Source organism: Symphalangus syndactylus, chromosome 6 (assembly GCF_028878055.3).
Source record: "Symphalangus syndactylus isolate Jambi chromosome 6, NHGRI_mSymSyn1-v2.1_pri, whole genome shotgun sequence".
NCBI classification, from domain to species: domain Eukaryota; kingdom Metazoa; phylum Chordata; class Mammalia; order Primates; family Hylobatidae; genus Symphalangus; species Symphalangus syndactylus.
Genome location: NC_072428.2, coordinates 128,686,137 through 128,712,225, shown reverse-complemented (window position 1 = coordinate 128,712,225; position 26,089 = coordinate 128,686,137). Strand labels below are relative to the sequence as shown.

At 45.2% G+C, this 26,089-nt stretch overlaps 2 protein-coding genes across 6 annotated transcripts in view; one reads left to right on the top strand and one right to left on the bottom strand.

The window, feature by feature from the left end:
- The first annotated feature begins 5,965 nt into the window (after nt 1-5,965).
- SVOPL (SVOP like) overlaps nt 5,966-26,089 on the top strand; it is a 90,926-nt gene continuing 70,802 nt past the window's right edge. Inside the window, exons 1-5 of one of the 5 annotated variants that reach the window (XM_063642303.1) lie at nt 5,966-6,047; nt 6,489-6,580; nt 12,988-13,086; nt 22,545-22,616; nt 25,765-25,889. In XM_063642303.1, the coding sequence (XP_063498373.1) occupies nt 5,966-6,047; nt 6,489-6,580; nt 12,988-13,086; nt 22,545-22,616; nt 25,765-25,889 (470 nt within the window). Of the gene's footprint in view, nt 6,048-6,488; nt 6,581-12,987; nt 13,087-20,878; nt 20,935-20,991; nt 21,067-22,544; nt 22,617-25,764; nt 25,890-26,089 lie in introns of those variants that run through there. The other 4 variants (XM_063642304.1, XM_063642305.1, XM_063642306.1 and 1 more) reach the window with 4 other exon arrangements.
- LOC129485432 (small ribosomal subunit protein eS4-like) lies at nt 16,874-17,370 on the bottom strand (the record flags this gene model as incomplete). The annotated part of the gene is made up of 1 exon (XM_055284701.2): nt 16,874-17,370. A coding segment is annotated over one exon (429 nt), but the record flags the coding sequence as incomplete, so codon positions are not given.

Below are 26,089 nucleotides of genomic sequence, written 5' to 3'. Positions count from 1 at the left end.
ATCGCTTGAACGCAGGAGGCAGAGGTTGCAGTGAGCTGAGATCCTGCCATTGCACTCTAGCCTGGGCAACAAGAACGAAACTCCTTCTCAGAAAAAAAAAAAAAAAGAAGAATTCCCTTGTATGCATGTACCCAATTTCCTTTTCCACACATCTGTTAATAGACATTTGGGTTGTTTTATGTTTTGGCTATCGTGAATAACGCTGTAGTGAACATGGGAGTGCAGATATCTCTCTGAGATAACTGATTTCAATTCCATTTGGATATAAGCAGAAGTAGGGCTGTTGGATCATATCGGTGGTTCTATTTTAATTTTTTGAGGATCGTTCAATAATGTTTTCCATAGTGGCTGCACCAATTTACATTCTCACCAACAGTGTACAAGTGTTCCTTTTTCTCCACATTCCCACAACTATCTCTCTCTTGTCCTTTTGATAATCGCCATCCTAACAAGTATGAGGTAATGTCTCACTGTGGTTTTGATTTGCATTTTTCTGAGGATTAGTGATGTCCTGCACCTTTTCATTGGCCATTTGTACTGGCTGTCTATCGGCAATTTGTATGTCTTCACTTGAAAACTGTCTGCTCAGGTCCTTTGCCCATCATTTGAGTTTTTTGGGTTTTGCTCAAGTTGCAGGAGTTCCTTTTTCCTTTTTTTATTTTTATTTTTATTTTTGAGATGGAGTCTTGCTTTGTTGCCCAGGCTGTAGTGCAGTGGCACAGTCTCAGCTCACTGCAACCTCCGCCTCCCAGGTTCAAGTGATTCTCCCACCTCAGCCTCCCGAGTAGCAGGGATTACAGGCACCCACCATCGTGCCCTGCTAGTTTTTGTATTTTTAGTAGAAATGGGGTTTCACCATGTTGGCCAGGCTGGTCTCAAACTCCTGACCTCAGGTCATCTGCCTGCCTCAGCCTCCCAAAGTGCTGGGATTATAGATGTGAGCCACCACACCTGGCCAGGAGTTTCTTTGCCACCTGCCCCCCTGCCAAGACAGAGTCCCATTCTGTCACCCAGGCTGGAGTACAGTGGCATGATTTCGGCTCACTGCAACCTCTGCCTCCCAGTTTCAAGTGATTCTCCTGCTTCAGTCTCCCGAGTAGCTGGGATTACAGGCATACGCCACCATACCTGGCTAATTTTTGTATTTTTAATAGAGACAGGGTTTCACCATGTTGGCCAGACTGGTCTTGAACTCCTGATCTTGTGATCGCCCACCTCAGCCTCACAAAATGCTGGGATTACAAGCATGAGCCATTGTGCCCGCCCCAAGAGTTTCTTACATATTTTGGATATTAACACTTTGTGAGTTCTGATTCTACTACTTACTAGTGATCAGACATTGGAAAAGTTACATAAGAATCTCACAACTGCCAGGCACAGTGACTCATGCTAGCACTTTGGGAGGCCAAGGCGGGTGGATCACCTAAGGTCAGGAGTTCGAGACCAGCCTGGCCAACATGGAGAAACCCACGTCTCTACTAAAAATACAAAAATTATTTGGGCATGGTGACGGGCACCTATAATCCCAGCTACTCGGGAGGCTGAGGCAGGAGAATTGCTTGAACCCAGGGAGCAGAGGTTGCCATGTGACGAAATCACACCACTGCACTCCAGCCTGGGCAAAAGAGCAAAACTCTGTCTCAAAAAAAAAAAAAAAAAGTATCTCAGAACCTCATTTTTTTGAACTATTTATTTTGGAAAATACTACACATACTCAAAAGTGGAAGATAATAATCTTCCTCCAATAATTTTCAACAGATCACCATTCTTTTTACATCTATACACCCATGTAATTCCTATACACGCTGCCCTCACCCTATTATTTATTTTAAAATAAATCCCAGACATCATCATTTCATTAGTAAATATTTTAGTATGTACCTCAAAAATACAAGGATTCTTTCTTATACCATAGCCATAATACCATTGTCACACCTAATGAGGTCATCAGTAATTTCTTAATATCTTCAAATTTCCAAACTTGCTAAAATTTCCCTGATATTGTCTGTATCTATATCTCTCTCACATTATTGTTTTTCTTTTTTTTTCTTTTTTTTTTTGAGATGGAGTTTTGCTCTTGTCGCCCAGGCTGGAGTGCAATGGCTCGATCTCTGCTTACCACAACCTCCATCTCCTGGGTTCCAGCGACTCTTGTGCCTCAGCCTCCCAAGTAGCTGAGATTACAGGCATGTACCATCACGCCTGGCTAATTTTGTATTTTTAGCAGAGATGGGGTTTTACCATGTTGGTCAGGCTGGTCTTGAACTCCTGATCTCAGGTGATCCACCCACCTTGGCTTCCCAAAGTACTGGGATTACAGAGGTGAGCCACTGCACCCAGCCACACACTTGTTTTATTTTTAAATTTTTTATAGTTGATTTGTTTGAATGAACATCCAAACAAGATTCATTTCTGGTTTGATGTCTCTCTTTTATTTTAGTCTATAGGTTCCCCTTTCCTCTTCTTTCCCTTGCTGTTTATTTAATGAAGAAATCGGGTCATTTTTCTTATACAGCTTCCAGCATTCTGCATTTTTCTTATTGCATCCACATGGTGTTGTTTAACATGTTTCTTCATTTCCTGTGTAAGCTGGTAGCTAGAGCTAGATTCCTGATTCGATTCAGGTTCAATTTCTCTTTATGAGAATACTTCACAGGTGATGTTGTATACATCTTCCTGTTGCATCTCATTAGGAGCCAATGCAATCTGCCTGTCTCTATTTCCATGGTGTTAAGATTTTTCAGTGGGCTCAGGTGTTATCAGTCGTATCCCTCGCATAGCAAAGTTCACCATCAGCCTTTCACCTCATGGTTTATAAGCCAGTGATGATTGTTGCCTGGATCCATTATTTTTTTAGAAGGTGCGAAACAGTGATAATTTAATTCCATCCTTTTCTCTGCAGATATTAGCTTTATTATTCACAAATAATTTTCCCTCAGCAACTGTTTGGTTACCCTGATGTACAGACAATTTGTACAAAAAAGTCAAGATATTTACTATATTTACTAATTTTCAGAATAACGAGTTTATTTCGTACCATTCTCCAAAGGTGATCAATGAGGTCTTCATTATAGTACTATTGTGAACAAATGGATTTTAACATCTTCAATGTGTTTCAATTCTTGTCAGTCATTAGTCTTTCTGATGTTCAAATTGTCCCATCTTTGGCCAGTGGGAGCCTTTTCAATTTTAATTTTTTTTTTTTTTTTTTTTGAGATGGAGTCTCATTCTGTCACCCAGACTGGAGTGCAGTGGCCTGATCTGGGCTCACTGCAACCTCCACCTCCCGGATTCAAGCAATTCTCATGCCTCAGCCTCCTGAGTAGCTGGGACTACAAGTGCATGCCACCACGCCTGGCTAACATTTGCATTTCTAGTACAGACAGGCTTTTGCTGTGTTGGCCAGACTGGCCTCAAACTCTCGGTCTCAAGGGATCCTCCTGCCTCAGCCTCCCAAAGTGCTGGGATTACAGGTGTGAGCTACCACACCCAGCCCTCAGTTTTAATTTTGTAATCTTTCATTACAACCCCAGGGGTCTTTGATATTGCCCATGCTATAGGCTACAACAAGACGCCCCAGGCTTAGTTTGTACATTTCCTGTCCCTGAGCCAGAATCAGCCATTTACCTAAGATGCCTGGGTTTGTTTGTTTATGTTTATTTATTATATATGTTATATAATAATTATATTTGTTAATATTATATGTTATATAATAATTTCATATCTCTATTTCCAGTTCAAAATTAGGCACCTAAAATGGCTGGGTTTGTTTATATTTATTATATATGTTATATATAATTATATTTGTTAATATATTTGTTAATAATATATATGTTATATAATAATTTCATATCTCTACTTCAAGTTCAAAATTAGGATTATCAATTTTTTACATAGCTAAATTTGATTTTATATTTATCTTTTCCTCTTAACAATGAAAACCTGGGTTCCTAACAATATTAACATAATTACTTTCTTTATCCTAAATATGTACTAATATACAACTAATGATACCAATATTATTACTAACAATATCATCAGCAAGAATAGTTTAGGCTTTCTGTTTATCCCACTAGGAACATACAATTAAGTTACTCTGTCTTAAAGTCATCTGAAAAAAAGTCTGGCCAGGCAGGGTGGCTCACGCCTGTAATCCCAGCATTTTGGGAGGCCGATGCGGGCAGATTCACGAGGTCAGGATGGAGACCATCCTGGCTAACACGGTGAAACCCCGTGTCTACTAAAAATACAAAAAATTAGCAGGGCATGGTGGCGGGCGCCTGTAGTCCCAGCTACTGGGGAGGCTGAGGCAGGAGAATGGCCTGAACCCGCGAGGCGGAGCTTGCAGTGAGCCGAGATCACACCATTGCACTCCAGCCTGGGCGACAGAGCAAGATCTGTCTCCAAAAGAAAAAAGAAAAAAGAAAAAAGAAAAAAAAGTCTGTGTGGGTAAGCCACTAACTTGATACCCACCTTTACTTGTCTTAGTTTTCTTTTGGCTCTTAGAGTTAAGAATCCTTTTTAGGGTTAAATGCAAAAAGGTGAGGTAAAAAGAAGCAGCCAGGCATGGTGGCTCACGCCTGTAATCCCAACACTTTGGGAAGCCAAGGCAGGCGGATCACTTGAGGTCAGGAGTTTGGGACCTGCCTGGCCAACATGGTGAAACCCCATCTCTACTAAAAATACAAAAATTAGCCCAGCGTGGCAGTGGGTGCGTGTAATGTCAGCTACTCAGGGGGCTGAGGGAGGAGAATTGTTTGAACCGGTAGGCGGGGGTTGCAGTGAGCCAAGATCAGGGCAAGACTCTGCCTCAAAAAAAAAAAAAAAAAGGCAATGACACGCAAGAAAGCACACTGGAAGTACAGAATCTGTAGAAGTATGAAGTGCTGCTTTGCGATTGTTTTTCTGTATCAAAGCCATCTTCCCTCCCACTCAGAGGATGCTATTGGTTAAATTGCCAAGACCTGCGTCTGGCCCCAGGCTCAAGGTTGGTTACTGGCCTCAGAGTTCTGGTTGTCTAATTTGGCCTCTTAATTTAGCTCTATCTAATTTAGCCATTTAGTCTCTCCATTTCTCAGGTTCCTTACATGCCAGACAGTGATAAATTACAATATTTCACAGATCTTCTGTGAAGATTAGAGGGAATAATTCATGTATGTAAAGTGTTTAGGATAATGATTAGTGACAAATACATCCCTCATACAGAGTAATAATAGTCACGGCTTCCATTTATCAGGCACATTAGTACTTGCCAGTTATGGGGTAAGTGCTTTCTGTCAACTAACTCATTTAATCATCACAACAACCTTGAAAGTTGGGTGCCATTGATATAATACATCTCCATTGATATAATACATCTCCATTTTAGGAAACCCATTTGAGAAAACTGAGGTGTGCAAAGGGCAAATTCCTCAAAGCCGCATACCTAAAAAGTAGTAGGGAAGGCTGGGCACAGTGGTTCACGCCTATAATCCCAGCACTTTGGGAAGCCGAGGTGGGCGGATCACCTGAGGTCAGGAATTCGAGACCAGCCTAGAGAACATGGTGAAACCTTGTCTCTACAAAATATACAAAAAAATTAGCCAGGCGTGGTGATGCATGCCTGTAACCCCAGCTACTCAAAAGGCTGAGGCACAAGAATCACTTGAACCCAGAAGGCAGAGGTTGTAGTGAGCTGAGATTGCACCACTGAGCTCCAACCTGGGCGATAGAGCAAGACTCCATCTCAATCAATCAGTAAAAACTAGTAGGGAAAGAAAAACACTGAAGTTGCTTAGTTCCAGAGGCCACGTGTGAAAGAGGATAAAAATACATGCCTCATTCGATTTTTGTGAGGGCTTCAGGAAATTTTGTGTGTAGTGTGCCTGGCATATACTAACTATCCAATAACCCTTATATGTCTTTCCTTCTTCCCTCCCTTGCTTCCACCAGGGAAGCTGTTTGGGGAAACTGAGCTATTTAGGAGATGGCAACCAAGCCAACAGAGCCCGTCACAATCCTCAGCCTTCGGAAGTTGAGCCTGGGGACCGCAGAGCCACAGGTTAAAGGTGAGATTATCACAGCAGTCTCCAGCTCAACCTGCTGCTTAGAGTTAAGAATCCTTTTTAAGGTTAAATGCACAAAGGTGAGCTCGAAAGAAGCAGCCAGGTATGGTGGCTCACACCTGTGATCCCATCACTTTGGGAGGCCGAGGCAGGTGGATCACTTGAGGTCAGGAGTTTGGGACCTGCCTGGCCAACCTGGTGAAACCCCGTCTCTACTAAAAATACAAAAATTAGCATAGCATGGCGGTGGGTGCGTGTAATCTCAGCTACTCAGGAGACTGAGGGAGGAGAATTGCTTGAACTGGTAGACGGAGGTTGCCTACCACTGACCCCCCCCATATTAACTTGTTTTTATAATAATGGGTTGGCTTGCTGAAGCTGACAGTCCACACGCATTCCCTTCCCTGCAGAAGCAATTTTTTCCACTTTGTCTTTCGTTGTTAGAGCCAAAGACGTTCACCGTGGAAGACGCAGTGGAGACCATCGGCTTCGGGCGTTTCCACATTGCCCTCTTTCTGATCATGGGCAGTACTGGGGTGAGTGCTCCTTCGAGATGTTGACAAAAAGTGTCAAACTCTGTAAAATATGTGAAGAGATTTATTCTGAGCCAGATATGAGTGACCATGGCCTGTGACACCACCCTCAGGAGGTCCTGAGAACATGCGCCCAGGGTGGATGGGGCACAGTTTAGGGAGGCAGGAGACATCAATCAAATACATTTAAGAAATACATTGGTTTGGTCCAGAAAGGCGGGACAATTCAAATTCAAAACAGGAGTGGTGGGGGGAGGGGAGCTTCCAGGCTATAGGTAAATTTAAACATTTTCTGATTGACAATTGGTTGGATTTGTCTAAAGACCTGGGATCGATAGAAAAGAGATGTTCAAGTTAAGATAAAAGATTGTGGCCACACGCGGTGGCTGACACCTGTAATCCCAGCACTTTGGGAGGCCGAGGCTGATGGATCACCTGAGGTCAGGGGTTTGAGACCAGCCTGGCCAACATGGTGTTGAAACTCCGTTTCTACTAAAAACACAAAAATTAGCTGGGCTTGGTGGTGGGTGCCTGTAATCCAGCTACTCGGGAGGCTCGGGCAGGAGAATCCCTTGAATCCAGGAGGCGGAGTTTGCGGTGAGCTGAGATCGCACCACTGCACTCCAGCCTGAATGACAGAGCGAGACTGCGTCTCAAAAAAAAACAATAATAATAAAATGAAAAAAACAAAAAGATTGTGGAGACCAAGGTTCTTTTGAAGTCTTATAGAGGCTGCCCTTAGAGACAATAGATGACAAGTGTTTCCTATTCAGATCTTTAAAAGGTGCTAGACTTTTAGTTAATCTGTTCAGGATTGGGAGGGCCTGGAAGAAAAAGATCTAGCTCTGTTAAGAGAGATTCTTTACAGATGCAAATTTTCTCCCACAAAGAACAGCTTTGCAGGACCATTTCAAAATATGGCACAGAAACATGTCTTGAGGTAAAATATTTGACTTATTTCTTTTTCACATAATGTTATGCCAGATCAGAAAGTAAGTCACTATCTATAGGGTTAATAAAACCCATCTGATGAGAATTTATGGTTTGCAGGGCATGACTCCCCAGGCCGCTTAGATAGGAATTTGGGCAAAATAAAAACAATCAGAGCTTAGTCCTCAGAGATCACGTGAGTCTTCAAAGCTAACATCATTGGACGCACAGTCTTTTTTCTACTGACCTCGGGCTCTGGGCTCTCCAGTCCAGGGGGTGTAGGGATAAGAAAAAGAGCAGGAGGCCGGGTGCAGTGGCTCACGCCTGTAATCCCAGCACTCTGGGAGGCTGAGGCGGGCAGATCATGAGGTCAGGAGATCGAGACCATCCTGGCTAACATGGTGAAACCCTGTATCTAATAAAAATACAAAAAAAATTAGATGGGCATGGTGGCGGGCGCCTGTAGTCCCAGCTACTCGGGAGGCTGAGGCAGGAGAATGGCGTGAATCCGGGAGGCGGAGGTTGCATTGAGCTGCGATAGTGCCACTGCACTCCAGCCCGGACGACAGAGCAAGACACCATCTCAAAAAAAAAAAAAAAAAAGAAAAAAATAGGAACCCAAAGAGGTGGGTAATCCAAAAATCACTTTCATTCACCTTTGGCAGGTGTTCAGTTATAAAGCAAGTGAGCATTTGTGTCTATGTTTTGGGAATTCAATACTCATTTTGAAAAATGATAGAAATGGAGGTATTGGGAAGAAAGGAGAAAACTATGGTATTATTTTAAGTAAAATTGAACACATAGCTCTCAAACATTTTGTGTATAAGAATCACTAGAGACACCTGCTGTAATTACATATTTTCAGATCCTTTAAGAGGCACTGATGAAGGCTTGTTATTTACTGCTAGGGTTTGAACGTGTCCCTTCCAAAACCCAGGTGATGCCAATGAGATAGTGTGAAGAGGCAGGGCCTGTAAGAGGTGATTAGGCCGTGAGGACTCCTCCCTCGTGAATGGGATGAAGGCCTTTATGAAAGAGGCTTCATGCAGCGGGAGTTTCAGCTTGTTTGCCTTTCCGCCCTGTGAGCACAGTCGTTCCTCCACTCTTGAGGGACGCGAGGGAGTAGGTCCTCTCCAGTCCCCTCCAGGCAACAGAACCTGCTGGCACTTTGATCTTGGGCCTCCCAACCTGCAGAACTGTGAGAAAATGAATTTAGATTTCTTATAAATTGCCCAGTCTCAGGCACTTTGTGATAACAACACAGATGGACTAAGACATATGCCCTACGCTATTTTGAGGAAAGAAGAATGACAGCTTCACCTAAAGGCTTTCACAACAGTGGTGATATCTGTGAACCCACACCAGTACTCCCGCTTCCTCCTTTAGTAGGTAAGGTGAAAATATGTTAAGAACTCCAGCTCAGGGCCGGGCGCGGTGGCTCACGCTTGTAATCCCAGCACTTTGGGAGGCCGAGGCGGGCGGATCACGAGGTCAGGAGATCGAGACCACGGTGAAACCCCGTCTCTACTAAAAATACAAAAAAAATTAGCCGGGCGTGGTGGCGGGCGCCTGTAGTCCCAGCTACTCGGAGAGGCTGAGGCAGGAGAATGGCGTGAACCCAGGAGGCGGAGCTTGCAGTGAGCCGAGATTGCGCCACTGCACTCCAGCCTGGGTGACAGAGCCAGACTCCGTCTCAAAAAAAAAAAAAAAAAACAACAACAACAAAAAAAAACTCCAGCTCAGGCACCGTGGCTCATGCCTGTCATCCCAGCACATTGGGAGGCCAAGGCCGGCAGATCACCTGAGGTCAGGAGTCTGAGACCAAGCCTGGCCAACATGGTGAAACCCTATTTCTACTAAAAATACAAAAAGCTACGTGTGGTGGAGTGTGTCTGTAATCCCAGCTACTTGGGAGGCTGAGGCAGGAGAATTGCTTGAACCTGGGAGGCGGAGGTTGCAGTGAGCTTAGATTACGTCACTGCACTCCAGCCTGGGCAACAGAGCAAGACTTTGGGGGTGGGAGGTGGGGAACAAAACAAAACTTCATACCCACATGCATAATGATAATCAGACAGAATGGAAAATCAAAGATATGGGGTCCACTCAACAATGGTGTTGGGCCGGAGGGTAAAAATACACAGGAGGGAGGTAAGTGAGAAAATGTTAGAGGGCTCTGACCCTCCCCAAACAGCTAAAAAGTATAAGAAAGGGTTGTGTGGGCAGGGCATGGTGGCTCACACCTGTAATCCCAGCACTTTGGGAGGCCAAGGCGGGTAGATCACCTGTGGTCAGGAGTTCGAGACCAATCTGATCAACATGGCAAACCCTCATCTCTACTAAAAATATTAAAAAAAATTAGCTGGGTATTGTGGCACGTGCCTGTAATCCCAGCTACTTGGAAGGCAGGGACAGGAGAATTGGTTGAACCCGGGAGATGGAGGTTGCAGCGATCTGAGATCGCGCCACTGTACTCTAGCCTGGGCAACACAGCAAGACTCAATCTCAGTTAAAAAAAAAATAAAGGGCTGTGTGATCTGGAGGTAGCCATGTGAGTTTGACGCATCTTTCAAAAGTGTTGCATTCTCGGTCAACAGTATTTTTTTTTCTTTTTTCTTTTTTCTTTTTTCTTTAGATGAGATCTAGCTATGTTGCCCAGGCTGGTCTCAAACTCCTCAGCTCAAGCAATCCTCCCACCTCGGCCTCCCAAAGTGCTGGGATCACAGGCAAGAGCCACCGCGCCCGGCCTCAAGTGTCTTACAGTCGTGGGAATTCTCTCCAGCTCACCAGCTAGGAAGAGCTCTCTGCCGGGCCACCCTCTCCTGTCTCACAAAGGAAGACAGAACTGCTTATTTGGGTGCAGGGACCAAATCTTCCGCCTGGTTTTACGATGAGATGCTTTGTGAGCAGGATTCTTCCGTCAGCATTGATATGTTGACAGTGATGGGCCGTGGCCCCTCCACCTGTTCAGGCTCTCATTCAGAGGCCATAGAAGCAGCAGTTGGGTTTCAGGGCCTCATGTGACGGTGTATATAACAGCATCCACAGCAGCTGAGCAGCCTCAGCCTGTGACCAGGACTTCTAAGTCCTGGTCGTGTGTGTGTGTGTGTGTGTGTGTGTGTGTGTTTTCTGGGAGATGAAGTCTTGTTCTGTTGACCAGGCTGGAGTGCAGTGGTGTGATCTCGGCTCACGGCAACCTCTACCTCCCAGGTTCAAGTGATTCTCCTGCCTTAGCCTCCTGAGTAGCTGGGATTACAGGCACGTGCCACCATGCCCAGCTAATTTATTTTGTATTTTTAGTAGAGACAGGGTTTTGCCATGTTGGCCAAGCTGGTCTCAAACTCCTGACCTCAAGTGATCTGCCTGCCTCAGCCTCCCAAAGTGCTGGGATTACAGGCATGAGCCACCTTGCCCGGTCAGTCCTGGTCATCTTTAAGACCTTCCCTGAGGTCTAGAGTGAAGCTCCTCTGTGTACCTCACCCTGGCTCCCTGCCTGGTCCCTCTCCCCTAAGGCTACTATAGCAGAATGGGCAGAGTTTTATTCCTTATTGGTTTATTTCCTTCTAGAACTCTTTATTGGAGTGGCAGCTTGGTTAATATGGATCTAGCTGTTCTGTATTACTGAAGGAAGATGAGTTTACTAAATCAAACATTCTTCTGAGATTGTTATTATTTGTAGACAGGGTCTTGCTCTGTCACCCAGGCTGGAGTGCAGTGGTGCGATCTCAGCTCACTGCAACCTCCACCTCCTGGGTGCAAGTGATTCTTGTGCCTCACCCTCCTGAGTAGGCATGCAGTACCATGCCCCACCAATTTTTGTATTTTTAGTAGCGATGGGGTTTTGCCATGTTCGCCAGGCTGGTCTCGAACTCCTGGCCTCAAGTGATCCGCCTACCTCAGCCTTCCAAAGTGCTCAGATTACAGACATGAGTCACCGGGTCAGCCTCTTCTGAGATAATTATGCTCTCTTACTTCTGATACTTTTTGAACTAAAACTTGCCAGCTGGTCATCTGAACTCTAGACACCACTATAATGCTCTCTTGTGGAGAGCCAAGTCACTATAATATGTGTACTTCAAAGTCCCACACGCTGGCTGACATCATTCCACCTTTTTCATCCCAGACCTCCAAGTTATACAAGTATAAACATTATTATAATAACCCATACGGATATTCTATCAATTTTTTTTTTTTTTTTTGAGACAGAGTCTCGCTCTTTCACCCAGGCTGGAGTGCAGTGGCGGGATCTTGGCTCACTGCAAGCTCTGCCTCCCGGGTTCACGCCATTCTCCTGCCTCAGCCTCCCGGGTAGCTGGGACTACAGGTGCCTGCCACCGCACCCGGCTAATTTTTATATTTTTTAGTAGACACGGGGTTTCACCGTGTTAGCCAGAATGGTCTCGATCTCCCAACCTCGTGACACACCTGCCTCAGCCTCCCAAAGTGCTGGGATTACAGGCGTGAGCCACCACGCCCGGCTCTATCAATGTTATCAACAGAACATGTGCCAAACATTTTCTCCTTTAATTCCCTTTTTTTCCTCCTGATAACCTTGTCCCTGTCAATGACGTCAGTGTTCCTCCCTTCCACCAGACACAAAATCTCAGTCATCTTTGACTTCATGATCCTGTACCTAACTTTCATCATTATTTATAACTATTCCTTCAGTTCTTTTCTAGCATCTCCTTTTTTTTTCTTGAGAGACAAACTTATCCCTATAACGGATTGCAAGATATGGATAGAGGATGATACTCAAACTCTATCGAAAGAAATATTTAGTAGCATTAAGTTTGTTAAATACACATTTTCTTAAGCTGAGCTCAGTGGCTCATGCCTGTAATCTCAGCACTCTGGGGGTCCAAAGTGGGAGGTTCACTTAAGCCTAGGAGTTTCCAGCCTGGGCAACATAGTGAGATCCCATTTCTTCTTCTTTTTTTTTTTAATTTAAAAAAAAATCACTTTCCTGCTGATGAACTCATATTACTTTGTACTCATTGCTTTATTTTCCAGCTTTCATGAATCTTACTATCCCGGCTTGAGATCAGAGACTGTCTCAAAAATCCATTTGTAAGGCATGTGCCCTGCAACTTTCACAATCATGAGTACAAAACAACAAAGCTAGTTGATGTGGATGCTGCCGGTTAGCTAGTTTCACCCCTTAGCTGTGGGAGTGGCCTTCACACAGCTGCCTCACAGTGCTACCATGCAACTGCATTGGTCAACAAAATCATAAGTGAATACATGTCACAATTTTTTGGGAACTCTCTCAAGTTGTTCAAACCATGAAAGTCACATCCATGAAGGCTGAAGTTCTATAGTTCCTTATACAACTAGCAGTGCAGTGTGGGTACATAATAGATGCTCCCTAAATGGGGAAGAAAGATGAAGGGGACAGGACTAGGTAGGATGATGGGCAGGCAGACCTGGGAAGAAGTGATGACAAGCTGGCACTTAGACATGGCATCGTGTCCCTCTTCTTTAAGGTGGTTGAGGCCATGGAGATCATGTTGATAGCTGTTGTGTCTCCTGTCATCCGCTGTGAATGGCAACTGGAGAATTGGCAGGTGGCATTAGTAACCATGGTAAGTACCTGCTTCCTGTGCTGTGAACAAGCCAGCTGAGGGCCTAGGCTCCCTTTCCTCCATCCTGCAGGGCTGAGAGCCAAAGGGTGTCTCACCACTTGGTATGTTGGCTTCCAGAACTCAAGGGTTTGCAGCATTTGATGTCTTCCTCACCTTTTTCTTTTCCTAGCATTCATAATGTTGAACTGCTTACTATCCACATGAGAGATGCAATTCAGAAAGTGATCCCTAAGTCTTGGGTTAGTCATAGGTTAAATCAGGTCACTAAAGAAGCTATTTACATGGACCATAGTGACTTCACCAATCACCCTCGCTGCATTGTACTGTTACTCCTTCAACTTTTCTCAAAGACCATTAAGAATAGCCTTGTGGGCCTGGTGCAGTGGCTAATGCCTGTAATCCCAGCACTTTGGGAGGCTGAGGCAGGCAGATCACCTGAGGTCAGGAGGTTGAGACCAGCCTGACCAACATGGTGAAACCCCGCCTCGACTAAAAATACAAAAATTAGCAAGATGTGGTGGTGGGTGCCTATAATCCCAGCTACTTGGGAGGCTGAGACAGGAGAATTGCTTGCATCTGGGAGGAGGAGGTTGCAGTGAGCCAAAACCACGCCATTGCACTCCAGCCTGGGTGACAAGAGTGAAACTCCATCTCAAAAAAGAAAAAATAGCCTTATGAGTTGCACATCAAGTTTTGCTACAAAGTGGAATTGAAGATATCCATTCTTTCAAAAAGCATGTGTGTATGCATGTGTGCTGAGAAGACTACAATATAACGTTTAAATAGTGAGAAAGGGGTAGTGATGGAAGGTGAAGCTGCAGAGGTGGGCAGGGCCAGAAGCACCCCACCTGCTGCGCATGAATTGCATTCTATAGCCACTGCTCCCCAACATTGGGCCAAACACATATAAACCCTCCATGCAAAAAATATGTGATACAAATACATATTACAGTTTTTCAGTTTGCCATTTCTTATAACCAAAATCAACATAATAGCATTATTGACTTCATAGTCATTGTATATTTCTGATTAAATGGGTATGAAAGTTCACCTTCTATCATAGAGCTTTGCAAAATATTTATTTTTAATCTTAAAAGAGGCTCCTGATATATAAGCATGCTGGAAGCCACACTATGGAGAGTGGAGAGCCATTGGAAGGCTTCAGGGAAGGATGTGGTCAGTTTTCTAAGAACTCCAAGGAGATACGGCTGCAGGGTAGAAGGTCAGTGAGGGTGTAACTGCCCTAGGGTTCATCTTCCCTAGTGCCCCGATAGAGCCAACTTATCAAGTGGAGGAATTGCAGTAGAGAAAGTGTTTAATAGACATAGAGTGGCTAAACCAGAGGCCAGAATTTTATTATATCAGCCTCCCTGAAAATTTGTAGGCAAGGATTTTTTAAAGATAGTTTGGTTGGCAGGGGGCTAGAGAATGGGTATTGCTGATTGGTTGGAGATGCAATCATAGTGGTGCAGAAAATGGACCTTGTATGCTGGGTCTGCTTATGGGTTGGGGGGTCACAGGACCAGTTGAGTCGGGGGTCATGGGTCTGGGTGGAGTCATCCTGCTGTCAAAAATGCAAAAGTCTGAAAAGACTTCTCAAAAGGCCAATCTTAGGTTCTACAATAGTGATATCATTTACAGGAGTAACTGGGGGAGTTGCAAGTCGTGTGACCTCCAGAACAAAGGCTGGAAAGTGGCTAGTAATCCTTTAAGCCCACATCTTAACAGAATCCAGGCTCCTCTCATAATCCTACCTGGTGGCCTTTTATTACTTTTATAAAGGTGGTTTAGTTTTGGGAAGAGCTGTTATCTAAACTGTAAACTAAATTTCTTCCAAAGTTAGCTTGACCCATGCCCAGGAATGACCAAGGGCAGTTTGGAAGTTAAAGCCAAAATGGATTTGGTTAGGTCAGATCTCTTTCACCGTCATAATTTTTTCTATTATAATTTTTGCAAAGATGGTTTCAAAGGGGCTGTAGTATAAGTGATAGAGTGAGGTTGTGTGTTCTGGGACGTATTTAGGAAGTAACATCAGCCAAGGAGGTCAAAGAACCAGCAGGTGGGGAGAGAAAGGTTGATTTACTTGGGTATTGAAGCTGGTTCTAATGAAGACAGGACTTTGTAAGTGCCAAGGGAAAACTTCCCTTCACCTTCCAAAGGTTTACTAAAAAAATCAACTGACAGAAGGTAGATTCATGGGGAAAAAAGGCATACCAAATTTTATTTTGATGGGCATAGCAGGAAGGAATCACAAGAGTGATTACCAATAACCCAGTGTGGGACAGAAATGTATATAGCCTTTTTCATAGGGGAGAATGACAGTGGGCAAAGATTCTTTAGAGGGGCAATAAGTCATAAGCGAGAATGAATGGACCAGGGAGGTGTGAGGCAGGCATTATAGGAAGGTGAGGGGTGGAGTTGCACAGGAACAAAGGTTGTTCTCTTATCCAGGTGATCTCTGGGAGCTGCCCTCAGAGGACTAGGTGAAAAGTCTGGGGCAATGTGTTACCCCCAGCCTCTTCTCTTTTCTGGTGGCTGATCTTTGTAATTTGACATGATCCCTAGGGAGTGGGTTTAGGATAATTGAGTTCCCTTTTTTTTGTTGTCGTTGTCGTTGTTGTTGTTTTGTTGAAACAGAGTCTCCCTCTGTTGCCTGGGCTGGAGTGCAGTGGTGTGATCATAGCTCACTGCAGCTTTGAACTCCTGGGCTCAAATAATCCTCCTGCCTTAGCTTCCTGAGTAGCTAGGATGTGGGTCACCACACCTGGCTAATTTGAAGAGGCTAGTCTCTACTCCTGGCCTCAAGCAATCCTCCTGCCTAGGCCTCTCAAAGTGTTGGGATTACAAACTGAGTTACCACACCTGGCCCAGTTGCATTCCTTTTGGAACAAAGCTTTCTTGGTCAGATAAGGAAACTGCAGAGAGCCCTTCCCTGTGCTTGAGGGCGAAGGAGCAAGACAAGGTTAGAGGGACCTTCATTCTGATGCAGCTGCCTCTATCCTCTCCACATGTCAAAATGCCAGTCTTTGTTGTATCGCTTTCTGGGCCCCAACAACGTAATAGAAGAACTATGAGCCCAGGTGCTCAAATCCTCACTAAAGGGAGTGTCTGGGAGGTAGGTAGACTATGATGGGTGGAGGATGGCAGTCAGGTGGCAGAGGCCTTGAGGGCAAATTCTGTAAGACAGAGCTAGTCTGAAACTGGTGGTGGAGAATTCCAGAAGAATTCCTCCTGCTCTCCAAACTTACAAGGCTGTGCTCAAAGGAGTAGCCCCAGAAGGTGGCAGGGGAAGGGGATGTCCCTGTCACTCACTGCCTTAACCAAATCTTACCTGTGAATTTTAATCTTTGGGGGTGGCACCAGGGAAAATTCCCTCACTTGAGGAACTGGTTGGAGTTCTTCTCTCAGATAATGCGTGGTATTGCCCAGTTGTGTTTCTTTCTGTGTCTTGGAGGCTGAGAAGTTTGGATTCCAGTTGTATGCCCAATCACAGCAGCACATCTAAAAATCTGCCCTGATTTTTGCTAACCCAAATGAGATACTGAGGCAAAAATCTCAGTCATCTGAGGTTTATTGAGCTAGAGCTTGAGGGCGTGACTGGGAAGAATGTTAACAGCCCAGCGGGTTCACCTTGCCCGCTGACTAGACAGAGCTGATTTCTCAAGACAGGGGAATTGCAATAGAGAAGGAGTAATTCCCACAGAGCTGGCTGTGTGGGCGATCAGAGTTTTATTGTTATTCAAATCGGTCTCCCCAAGCATTTGGGGAGCAGAGGTTTTTTTTATTTTTTTATTAATCCTGCCACAGTATTTTTAATTATGTACAAAGATCTGACATGTCACCCAAGGACCCATTTCACCCACTGCTCTGTTTGGCCGCCAGTCTTTTGTCTCTCTCTTCAGCAATGGTGAGGCAGATACCCTTTCCTCGGGGAAGAGAAATCCATGGTTTGTTGCCCTTGCCAATAACAAAAATGTTGGAAAGTCGAGTGGCAAAGCTGTTGCCATTGGCATCTTTCACGTGAACCACGTCAAAATATCCAGGGTGCCCCTCTCTGTTGGTGATCACACCAATTCTTCCCAGGTTAGCACCTCCAGTCACCATACACAGGTTACCAGTGTCGAACTTGATGAAATCAGTAATCTTGCCAGTCTCCAAATCGATCTGAATGGTATCATTCACCTTGATGAGGGGATTGGGGTAGCGGATGGTGCGGACATCATGAGTCACCAGATGAGGGATTCCTTTTGTGCCCACAAAGATCTTTCTCACTTTGCAGAGTTTTTAAGGACAACTTGGTGGGCGGGGGAAGGCCAGTGAGTCGAGAGTGCTGATTAGATGGGTTAGAGATGAAATCATAGGGAATTGATGCTGTCCTCTTGTGCTGAGTGAGTTCCTGAGTGGGTGCCACAAGATCAGATGAACCAGTTTATTGGTCTGGGTGGTACCAGCTGATCCATCAAGAGCACCGTCTGCAAAATATCTCAAGCACTGATCTCAGGAACAGTTTAGGGAGGGTCAGAACCTTGTAACCTCCAGCTGCATGACTCCTAAACCATAATTTCTAATCTTGTTGCTAATTTGTTAGTCCTACAAAGGCAGTCTAGTCCTAGCCAAGAAGGAGGTTGGTTTTGGGAAAGGGCGGTTATCATCTTTGTTTTAAACTATAAAGTAAGTTTCTCCCAAAGCTAGTTCAGCCTGCACCCAGGAATGACCAAGGACAGTTTGGAGGTTAGAAGCAAGATGGAGCTGGTTAGGTCAGATCTCTTTCACTGACTCAGTTACAATTTTGCAGTGTCAGTTTCAAGAACACCAGCTATGGAAACATCTGTGGCTTGAAGCAGAGGTTTCTGGGCGACTCAGGATTTATACTCTCTTTTAAAGGAAAGAAAGCATGTAGGAAGAGGTGGGTAGCCAGCCAATGAGGCAAATGGTTACATGTCTGTGAGATTTTAATTAGTGCCCAGTAAATCTACATTTTATATAAAATGAGGTGAACATTGGAAGAAAAAAGGGAGAGTAAAGGAAGCATCAATTATGCAGATGTCTCAGGGCAGGTGGAAGAATGGTCTCATCACTTGGGAAGATGAGCTTGCAATCAACATTATCAGCGTGAAATCTAACAGATGTCAGTTGTAGAAGCTAGACTTAGAAAACCTAAGTTACAGTGGACACGTCCTTGCTTTATAGGAGGATATGCATCTTGAAGGGTTTCAATACCAGCAAAGAATTTTCCATGGGGGGTCTGGCTGATGGATAATACTTTGACATAAGATTGTAAAGCAACAGCTATTCATTTGGGAAAAGGATGGCTAGTGTTGCATGACTCTGTCTTCAGGCTTAACCTCCTCTTTGGTGTAATGAGTTTAGGAGTCCCGAGATGTTTTATTTTTCCATTATATTATCTTAGTTCCATTTCCCTCCTTAAAACTCCTCTTACTAACTTTGGTGCCCTGGTTCCTTTTTGTGTTTTTGAAGCTCTCCAATACTTGTTGTCCCAAAGATCACCAGGATGGCTAAATATTAGAAAGGACAGCTTTATTGGCAATAGTGATTTGCAAGCCTGAAAGAGACAGTCTCCAGTGTGCATTGAAGGTGCTTTCTCTTGGAAGAGGAGAAGGACAGGTTGGGTTTTATGTTTCACAAGGCTGGCATCATACATATTTGGCAGGTTTCGGGGCAAAGCTATACATATTTGTGAGGGGAGCCTACATGCAGACTAGGTAAGCACGTTTGTAACATACATAACATGTTCACTTTGGGGCAGGGTTTTAGCACTAAAATGAGGTGGAATCTGGCTCTTTGTGTCAAAAGGTGAACTACAGAAAACAAAAACAGTTTGTGCACCCTCTGTATAAGCTGCTGAAACTGGCCTGAGGTCTGCAGTAGCTTATCCAAAAAGAATGTCTGTAAGGCTGGTCCTCTGTCCAATCAGGACTGTAGTGGTCTGGGTTGTAAATCAGCTTGATATCTCAGAAAGGAATTCAGAAATCTGCCATGTCTGCCAGGCCCTGAACCCTTGACCTGGAGATAACTTTTGTTTCCTTAACCTTGGGGCCCATCTTAGTTGCTAAAGGGGTGTCTATTTTGGTGTCTCAGATCATATCCTTTCAGAAAAATTTTTAGAAATAAAACAAGGTTTTTACTTAGACTTGTAATAAAGTGACTCGATTGCTTTCTATTTTCTTCTACATATAAAATACTTTAGAAAGTGTCAACCTAAAATAATAGAAGCTCTCCAGAGAAATGAGTTTATTTGGAAAGGAATGACAGGTGATTGCAATCTGAGAATTCCTGTGCCATGGCGAACCGTGGCCGGGCCATAGGTGTATCCAGGAAGGCAAGGAAAGTCGAGAGTTCTTTTAAAGACAAAATGAGGAAGCCTACATAAGTTATTTTCAAAGACTTTTCCTTGGCTACAAGGATCAGTAACAACAGTGGCATCAGTCCGAGGTTGAACAGGCTGGGTATTCTTGCAGAAGCAGTTTTTTGTTTTGTTTGTTTGTTTTTGAGACGGGGATGCCACTCTTGCTCAGGCTGGCCTTGAGCTCCTGGGCTCAAACGATCAGTGGTCTTTGTGCAAGGCTGTGGTTTTCAGAGTCCTTATCACAGTCTTTGTGTGCCTGAGAGCCCCGCCTCTATTGCCTACAATCCCATTTTGGTAGGGTGTGGCCTAAGTGACTCCATTTTGGTTCTCATGGCTTTCAGAAAAGCGTTACTTGCCAATCCTTGTATCTTTAGGGTGACCCTATAACTTTATGTTTAATTCTAATTGATCTGTGCCCCAGTTGGTTTGTATATATGCACATCTTAGTTCCTTGAGAATGCTGGAGATCCAGGTGTGGCATTTGCACCTGCACTACAAAATGATATTACATGATACCTTTTTTATAGTACATGATACACATGTAAATGTGATATTTACAGCTCATATTTCATTGGCTGCATTTGTGCTGTTTCCTAACGGTGCCTACAGAGGCTCCTTCCAGCAGGTACACAATCTCCCCCATTAGGCCATCACAGCTCAGAAGATTTCTCTCTAAGCAACTGAACTCTCCCAAGGTGACTGTTTCCTGCTCTGGGCTCCTCCCATCCTCCTGTCTTGGCTTAGCCCGGCTGACTCTGACCCTGTCCCTGAGCTTACTGGGAACAATTGTGTTAAACGGAAGGGCCAGGCTAATGAGCAACATTGTCACTGTCTAGCAGGCCCCCCAACCCCATTTTCTAAGCAGTTGTTAATTGAGAAAACTAAAGAATTGTGGGGCTATGATGGCCCTTGTGTTTTGTAAGAGTCATGCTGAAGAAACACTTTGTGTGTTGCTTAAATCAGAAACAGTGGAGTCATGTTTTGTATTAAAGACAAGCACCTGCAGAAAAGAGCGGACCCCTAGGGAGGGTCGAGCGTGGGGGTGGTTGGGGGAAGGGTCGGGGGTGGAGGGGAAGGGTCGAGGGCGGGGGTCAGGGGGAAGTGTCGGGGGTCAGGGGAAAGGGCGGGGATGGGGGGAAGTGTCGGGGGTCGGGGAAAGGGCGGAGATGGGGGGAAGTGTCGGGGGAAGGGTCGAGGGTGGGCGTGGGGGTAAGGAAGGGTCGAGAGCGGGCTGGTTGGGGGAAGGGTCAGGGTTATGGGGGAAGGGTCGAGGGTGGGGGTAGGGGGGAAAGGTCGAGGGTGGGGGTAGGGGGGAAGGGTCGAGGGCAGGGGTTGGGGGGGAAGGGTCGAGCGCCGGGGTGGCGGAGGAGGAAGAGCTGGGGGTGAGCAGCAGCAGCGTGCTGGGGAGGGGGGAAGGGCGCAAGAGAGGATCAGGGGCGTGCGGTACACCCATGGAGGATCAGGGGTTCGCCCGATGGAGGGTCAGTGGTGCCCCGGATGGAGGGTCAGGGACGCTGGAGAGTTGGCGCGCACCCGATGGAGGATCAGGGGTGCTGGAGGATTAGGCGCGCATCCGGTGGAAGGTCAGGGGCGTGCCCGATGGAGGATTAAAGGTGCTGGAGGGTTAGGCGCGCGCCTGATGGAGGATTAGGGGTACTCGAGGGTTAGGCGCGCGCCCGATAAAGGGTCAGGGGCGTGCCCAGTGGAGGATTAGGGGCGCTGGAGGGTTAGGCGCCCGCCTGCTGGAGGATACGGGGTGCCAGAGGGTTAGGCATGCACCCAATGCGTCAGGCGTGCCCGATGGAGGATTAGGGGCGTTGGAGGGTTAGGCGCGCGCCTGATGGAGGGCCAGGGGTGTGTCTGACGGAGGATTACGGGTGCTGGAGGGTTAGGCGCACCCCCGATGCGCCCCGATGGGGGCTCAGGGGTGCTGGAGGGTTAGGCGCGCGCCCGGTGGGCCGCGTGAGGGAGGCAGGACGTCTTCCGGGTAGAGGGTGGGGGAGGGGGGGAGGCGGAGGAGGGGGGAGGCAGGGGAGGGTGCACAAGAAGGGGGCACCACTGAGGATCGTGGGGGGCGACTGAGGGAGGGAGAGGGAGAGCCGGAGCCCCAGCGAGCGGACAGGTTTCTGTCTCTGCAGTATGTCAAACAGGGTTACGGAACGTTTCTGTCCTAGAAAGTGTAGCGCGCAGGGCCCAGTCGTGTCTTTTTTTGTGCGAGAATATATACGATGAATTTTTCATGGTTCCATGTGGGAGAAATGCATTTCAGTCTTCCCTCTAAAAAGTGAGGGAAAGAGAAAAAAAGCAGAACAGCGACAGCGAAAGGGAAACAGAGCTGTTTCTGGTTTGTTTTTTTTCCCCTAGAAATGCGAGCTAACAGCATTCCTTTGATTGCCCTGGAGGCCGTCAGTCAGGGCTGCAGTGAAGCCTGAACTTCTTGAAGTCAGGAAAATAAGGAGCCCAGAGGCACAGACAGCAGCAGCTGAGGTCTCAGGCCAAGTTATAATAAATAAAACCCTAGTGTCAAATCCCAGGTCCTTGAATTTTATCAGGGGAGGACAGGCCATTGTGAGAACGAGTAAGGAAAAGAAGTAGGTGTATCTTAGGACTTACATATGTTCTGAAGAGTTTTTAAAATCAGTGATTGGATTTGGTGTTTAAAGTTATGTTTATTTGTAATAACATAAAGGGAGAGTGCTCCTAGTGGCCCCAATTTGTGTACTGTATAAGGCAGCGCATGAACGGACAATTTTAAAAATTACAGTGGAAATTCACAAGTACACGTCTGAATAGAGTGGAGCCGAAGCCGTCCTCTAGCAACAGGCGGGCGGCAGCTCAGAGGACCCCGTTTCCACCTGGGGCAGGATCTCCCCTGTTACGCTCCCGCCAACAGGGAGCATAAAAGCCTGCCTCCGAAATCCTGAACATGAAGGGCGTCAGGGGCAAGCAAGCCCATCGTGAAACCCTGTTCTTTAAATTAACTTCCATCCCTCACGTATTTCCAGCCTAGTTCTAGTGAAAAATGGCTAACGGGGTAAAGTAACATCTAAAACCTACTTAGAGAACCGTTTTGTCTCGCTCCCACTTGCAGATGGTGTTTTTTGGCTACATGGTTTTCAGTATCCTCTTTGGCCTCCTGGCTGACAGATATGGCCGCTGGAAGGTAGGTGGGGCCTCACAGTAGCATTTGGAATTGTCTTTTTGTGTGTTCTTTTGGGGGCAACCTTATCGCTGTTTCTCTTTAGTAGGCATCTCCCTCCCAATACCCAAGATAGAAAATGCAGACATTTCCCTCTCTGATGGAACATTCCAGGCTTATCTTCTGGACATTTTTCTCAAGGTACCTGTGCCTGCAGCTGTTCCTCTGCAGTCCAGGTGTGGAGTAAAAGGAGATGCAGGTATTATAGAGTTCTAAGAAATCTCTACCAAGAAGGATTAAAGGAATGAAGGCCGCTAAGTAGCTCTATTTGAACTTTTAAAGGTTGGGACTTAGAAGCAGTCATGGGTTGGTTAGATGCCCCCACCACGTCCAGTTTACTGTGGTGGTGTTGAGAACAGAGGTCTGATATCAGTGGGGGCACACATCTGTTCTCCATTTATCCATATATTCGCTTCTAATAAGTTAATAAGGGGAATGGAAAAGGCCCTTCTTTGCCCTTCAGAGCAGCCCTATTGGGAGGTCTTTTCCTCTGGTTTTCGTTTAAGTGACTAGTCCACTGCTGCAGCAGCAAGCTCAGAAGAAGCTGTTCTTTCAGGGAGACAACTACGTATCATGAATGAATGTCCATAAAGTCTCTAACCCCCCAGAGCACCCAAGTAGGTTCGGAGGGAGCAAGTCTCCCTTAATTTGGGGGCGAGAAAACTCACCCTCAGGCACCTATCTGTTTGAAACTAGCAGGAACTGGTCACAAATGAAAAGACAAGTCCAAATTACAATCAGTAGGAAACAGATGCAAGTTTTAAAGCCTGTGATGGAATTTTAGGACAAGAAAAAGTAAAATCACTAGTGCCAGATGGCCAAGACCATAAGCCAAACCTGCTGCCATGAGGCAGAGGCAGAGAAAGCAGAAGTTCTCTGCAGAGCCATTTGCCCGAATATCCCGTCCAGGGACCGAAATGGAAGCCCTTGCTCTTAGAGAGTTTATAAAGAAGCCCCCCAAACTCTAGACCTCAGCCTAAAGGAAAGGAGGGCCAGATTCAGAAAGACTCACACTTTCGCCCCCAGTGAAACCTCTGGAGTTAGGGGAACGCAGTGGGTTCGTGCAGCAAGTTCAAGAGGAGCCTATGGGTAATTGTGCGGGTAAGGGGTAGTGTTGCTCTGAACCTTGACAGCTATGCCAGAAATATTGACCTAAAGGAAGAAACAGAGGCAAAATTAATATAAGTAGGGAGTTTATTTGGACCAAGATTGAGGATTGCAGCCCAGAAGTCACACAGTCCAGTTGCCCTGAATATGTGCTCCGATTAGCAGCAGTCACAAGTGGGTTTTTTAAAGGAGGGGAGAAAAGAATATGGGGGCACTTCCTAAGTTATTTACTAATAATTTACATTGGTTCATTAAAATACGGTACGCTATCAGCTGATTCTACATCGTTCTTGGTGTCACAAAATCTAAAAACATGGAGATAATGGATGAGCGTCACATTGTGCAACTTGTGGTAACATTTTAGGTAATTTATCACATTGTGCAACTTGTGGTAACATTTTAGGTAATTTATCACATTGTGCAACTTGTGGTAACATTTTAGGTAATTTATCAGCTAGTCTGGAAACTACAGGGAAGGTAAGAAAAACAAAGTGAAATACAATTACCCCCGGCATGGGTGCGGGAATGTGACTGGAGTCGCATGCTCCTGTGTCTCTGGACCTGATAAATTCTGCATACCTCACATTCCTCAGACTGTTCTGAGCCGCTTTTCTTTCTCAAGTTGATGGATGTACGGAGTTAAAACATATTAGAGTGTGGGCGTTTGCAGGTATAAACATAAGCCGCTACACATTTTGCTTACATTGGTATAGCTTTGAAACTAGCTACTTGCTCAAAGTCACGTACCTACTAAGATTAGACATCAAGACATAAATTTTGTCTTCTGATTACAAACCCAGGTCTGTCTTTTCTATTTGCTTGATTTCTGATGAAATCCTCTCTAAGCGTAAACACAAATGGAGGAACCTCAAAGGAAAACATTAGTAGAATTGGCTGTATGTTTTAAAGTACATGAAATAAATATCATAGATTCTTGTAAATTTGAAAACACAAGTATCTCAACAGAGCACAAAAAGGCATTTTATAAAAGAAATACAAATTGTCAAGAAACTTTGAAAAAACATTAAAGCACAGGAGTTATCAAAAATAAAATACATAGCAAGATATAATTTTTCCTTATCAAATATGTAAGGAAATTTTTCCTTAAAGAGTCCTGCACCATTGAAATGGACATTTTCATGCCTTGTAAGTATATAGACACCCTTATCATACCCTATTGGTGTCATTATTATACAATATTATTAAACCCTGTTGGTATAATTTTTGTGACCATCAGCCTAGCAATATGAAACAGGAACCTTGAAAATACTCTGCTAACCTGAACATTTGTCTTCCAGAAATCTAGCTTGCTAAAGATATCAGAGAGGGTATAACGACTTATGCACAGATATCATCACAGCTTATTTTAGTAATGAGAAGATCTGAAACAACTTTAACTTCAACAGTAGAGCAAGGTCTTATGTATTATATTACATGTATGAAAGTACATCTTTCCACTGGAACATTTACAACCATTAACACTTTGTTTTCTCTTACAAACAGAGAAGATAAAACAGTGTTGAGTATTTTCTCTGGGTTGGACAATCAATCGTGATTTCAATTTTTTAATTTTATTTTTTTCTTCTGTATTGTTTACTATGAACTTACATGATCCTTATAATTAAAGAAAAAGCAAATACCTGAACTGTTCTCCTTGTACTCCTCCCAACATACTGCCTCGTTATGTTCCCCAACAGCCCTGTGAGTAGGGAGGACACGTTTTTGCCTTTTGATGTCCAAGTTCAGGGACCTGCCACCCGTGAGGGTGGGCACAGCAGGGTAGTTTTAAAGAATGGTCTGAACTTGGTAGGTCTGTGCTTCCAGAGAGTAGAATGGCATGGGTTGTATTGCTGGATGATTATGAAAGGCCAGTGGGCTTGCTATGGATGAGCTCCTCAGAGAAGCAACTATCAGGATGGAAACCGAAAATTGCCCTCAGAAGTTAGGGCTTCTTCCCTCCCCGCTTTGAGGCAGGTCCCATTCATGTGTTCTGTTGTTGCTTCAGATTCTGCTCATCTCGTTCCTGTGGGGAGCCTATTTCTCCTTGCTGACCTCGTTTGCTCCTTCGTACATCTGGTTTGTCTTCCTGCGGACGATGGTGGGCTGTGGTGTGTCCGGCCACTCACAAGGGTAAATACGTTACCCAGAGGACCCTGAGACAGAAACGTGTACCCCTGCAGGCCCTGACGCACACACTGAGCTTAACAGACCAAAAGCATTGTGAACCCAACATATCTGAGACAGGTTTCAGTCCATTTAGAAAGTTTATTTTTGCCAAAGTTAAGGATGTGGCCGTGACACAGCCTCAGGAGGCCCTGAGGACATGTGCC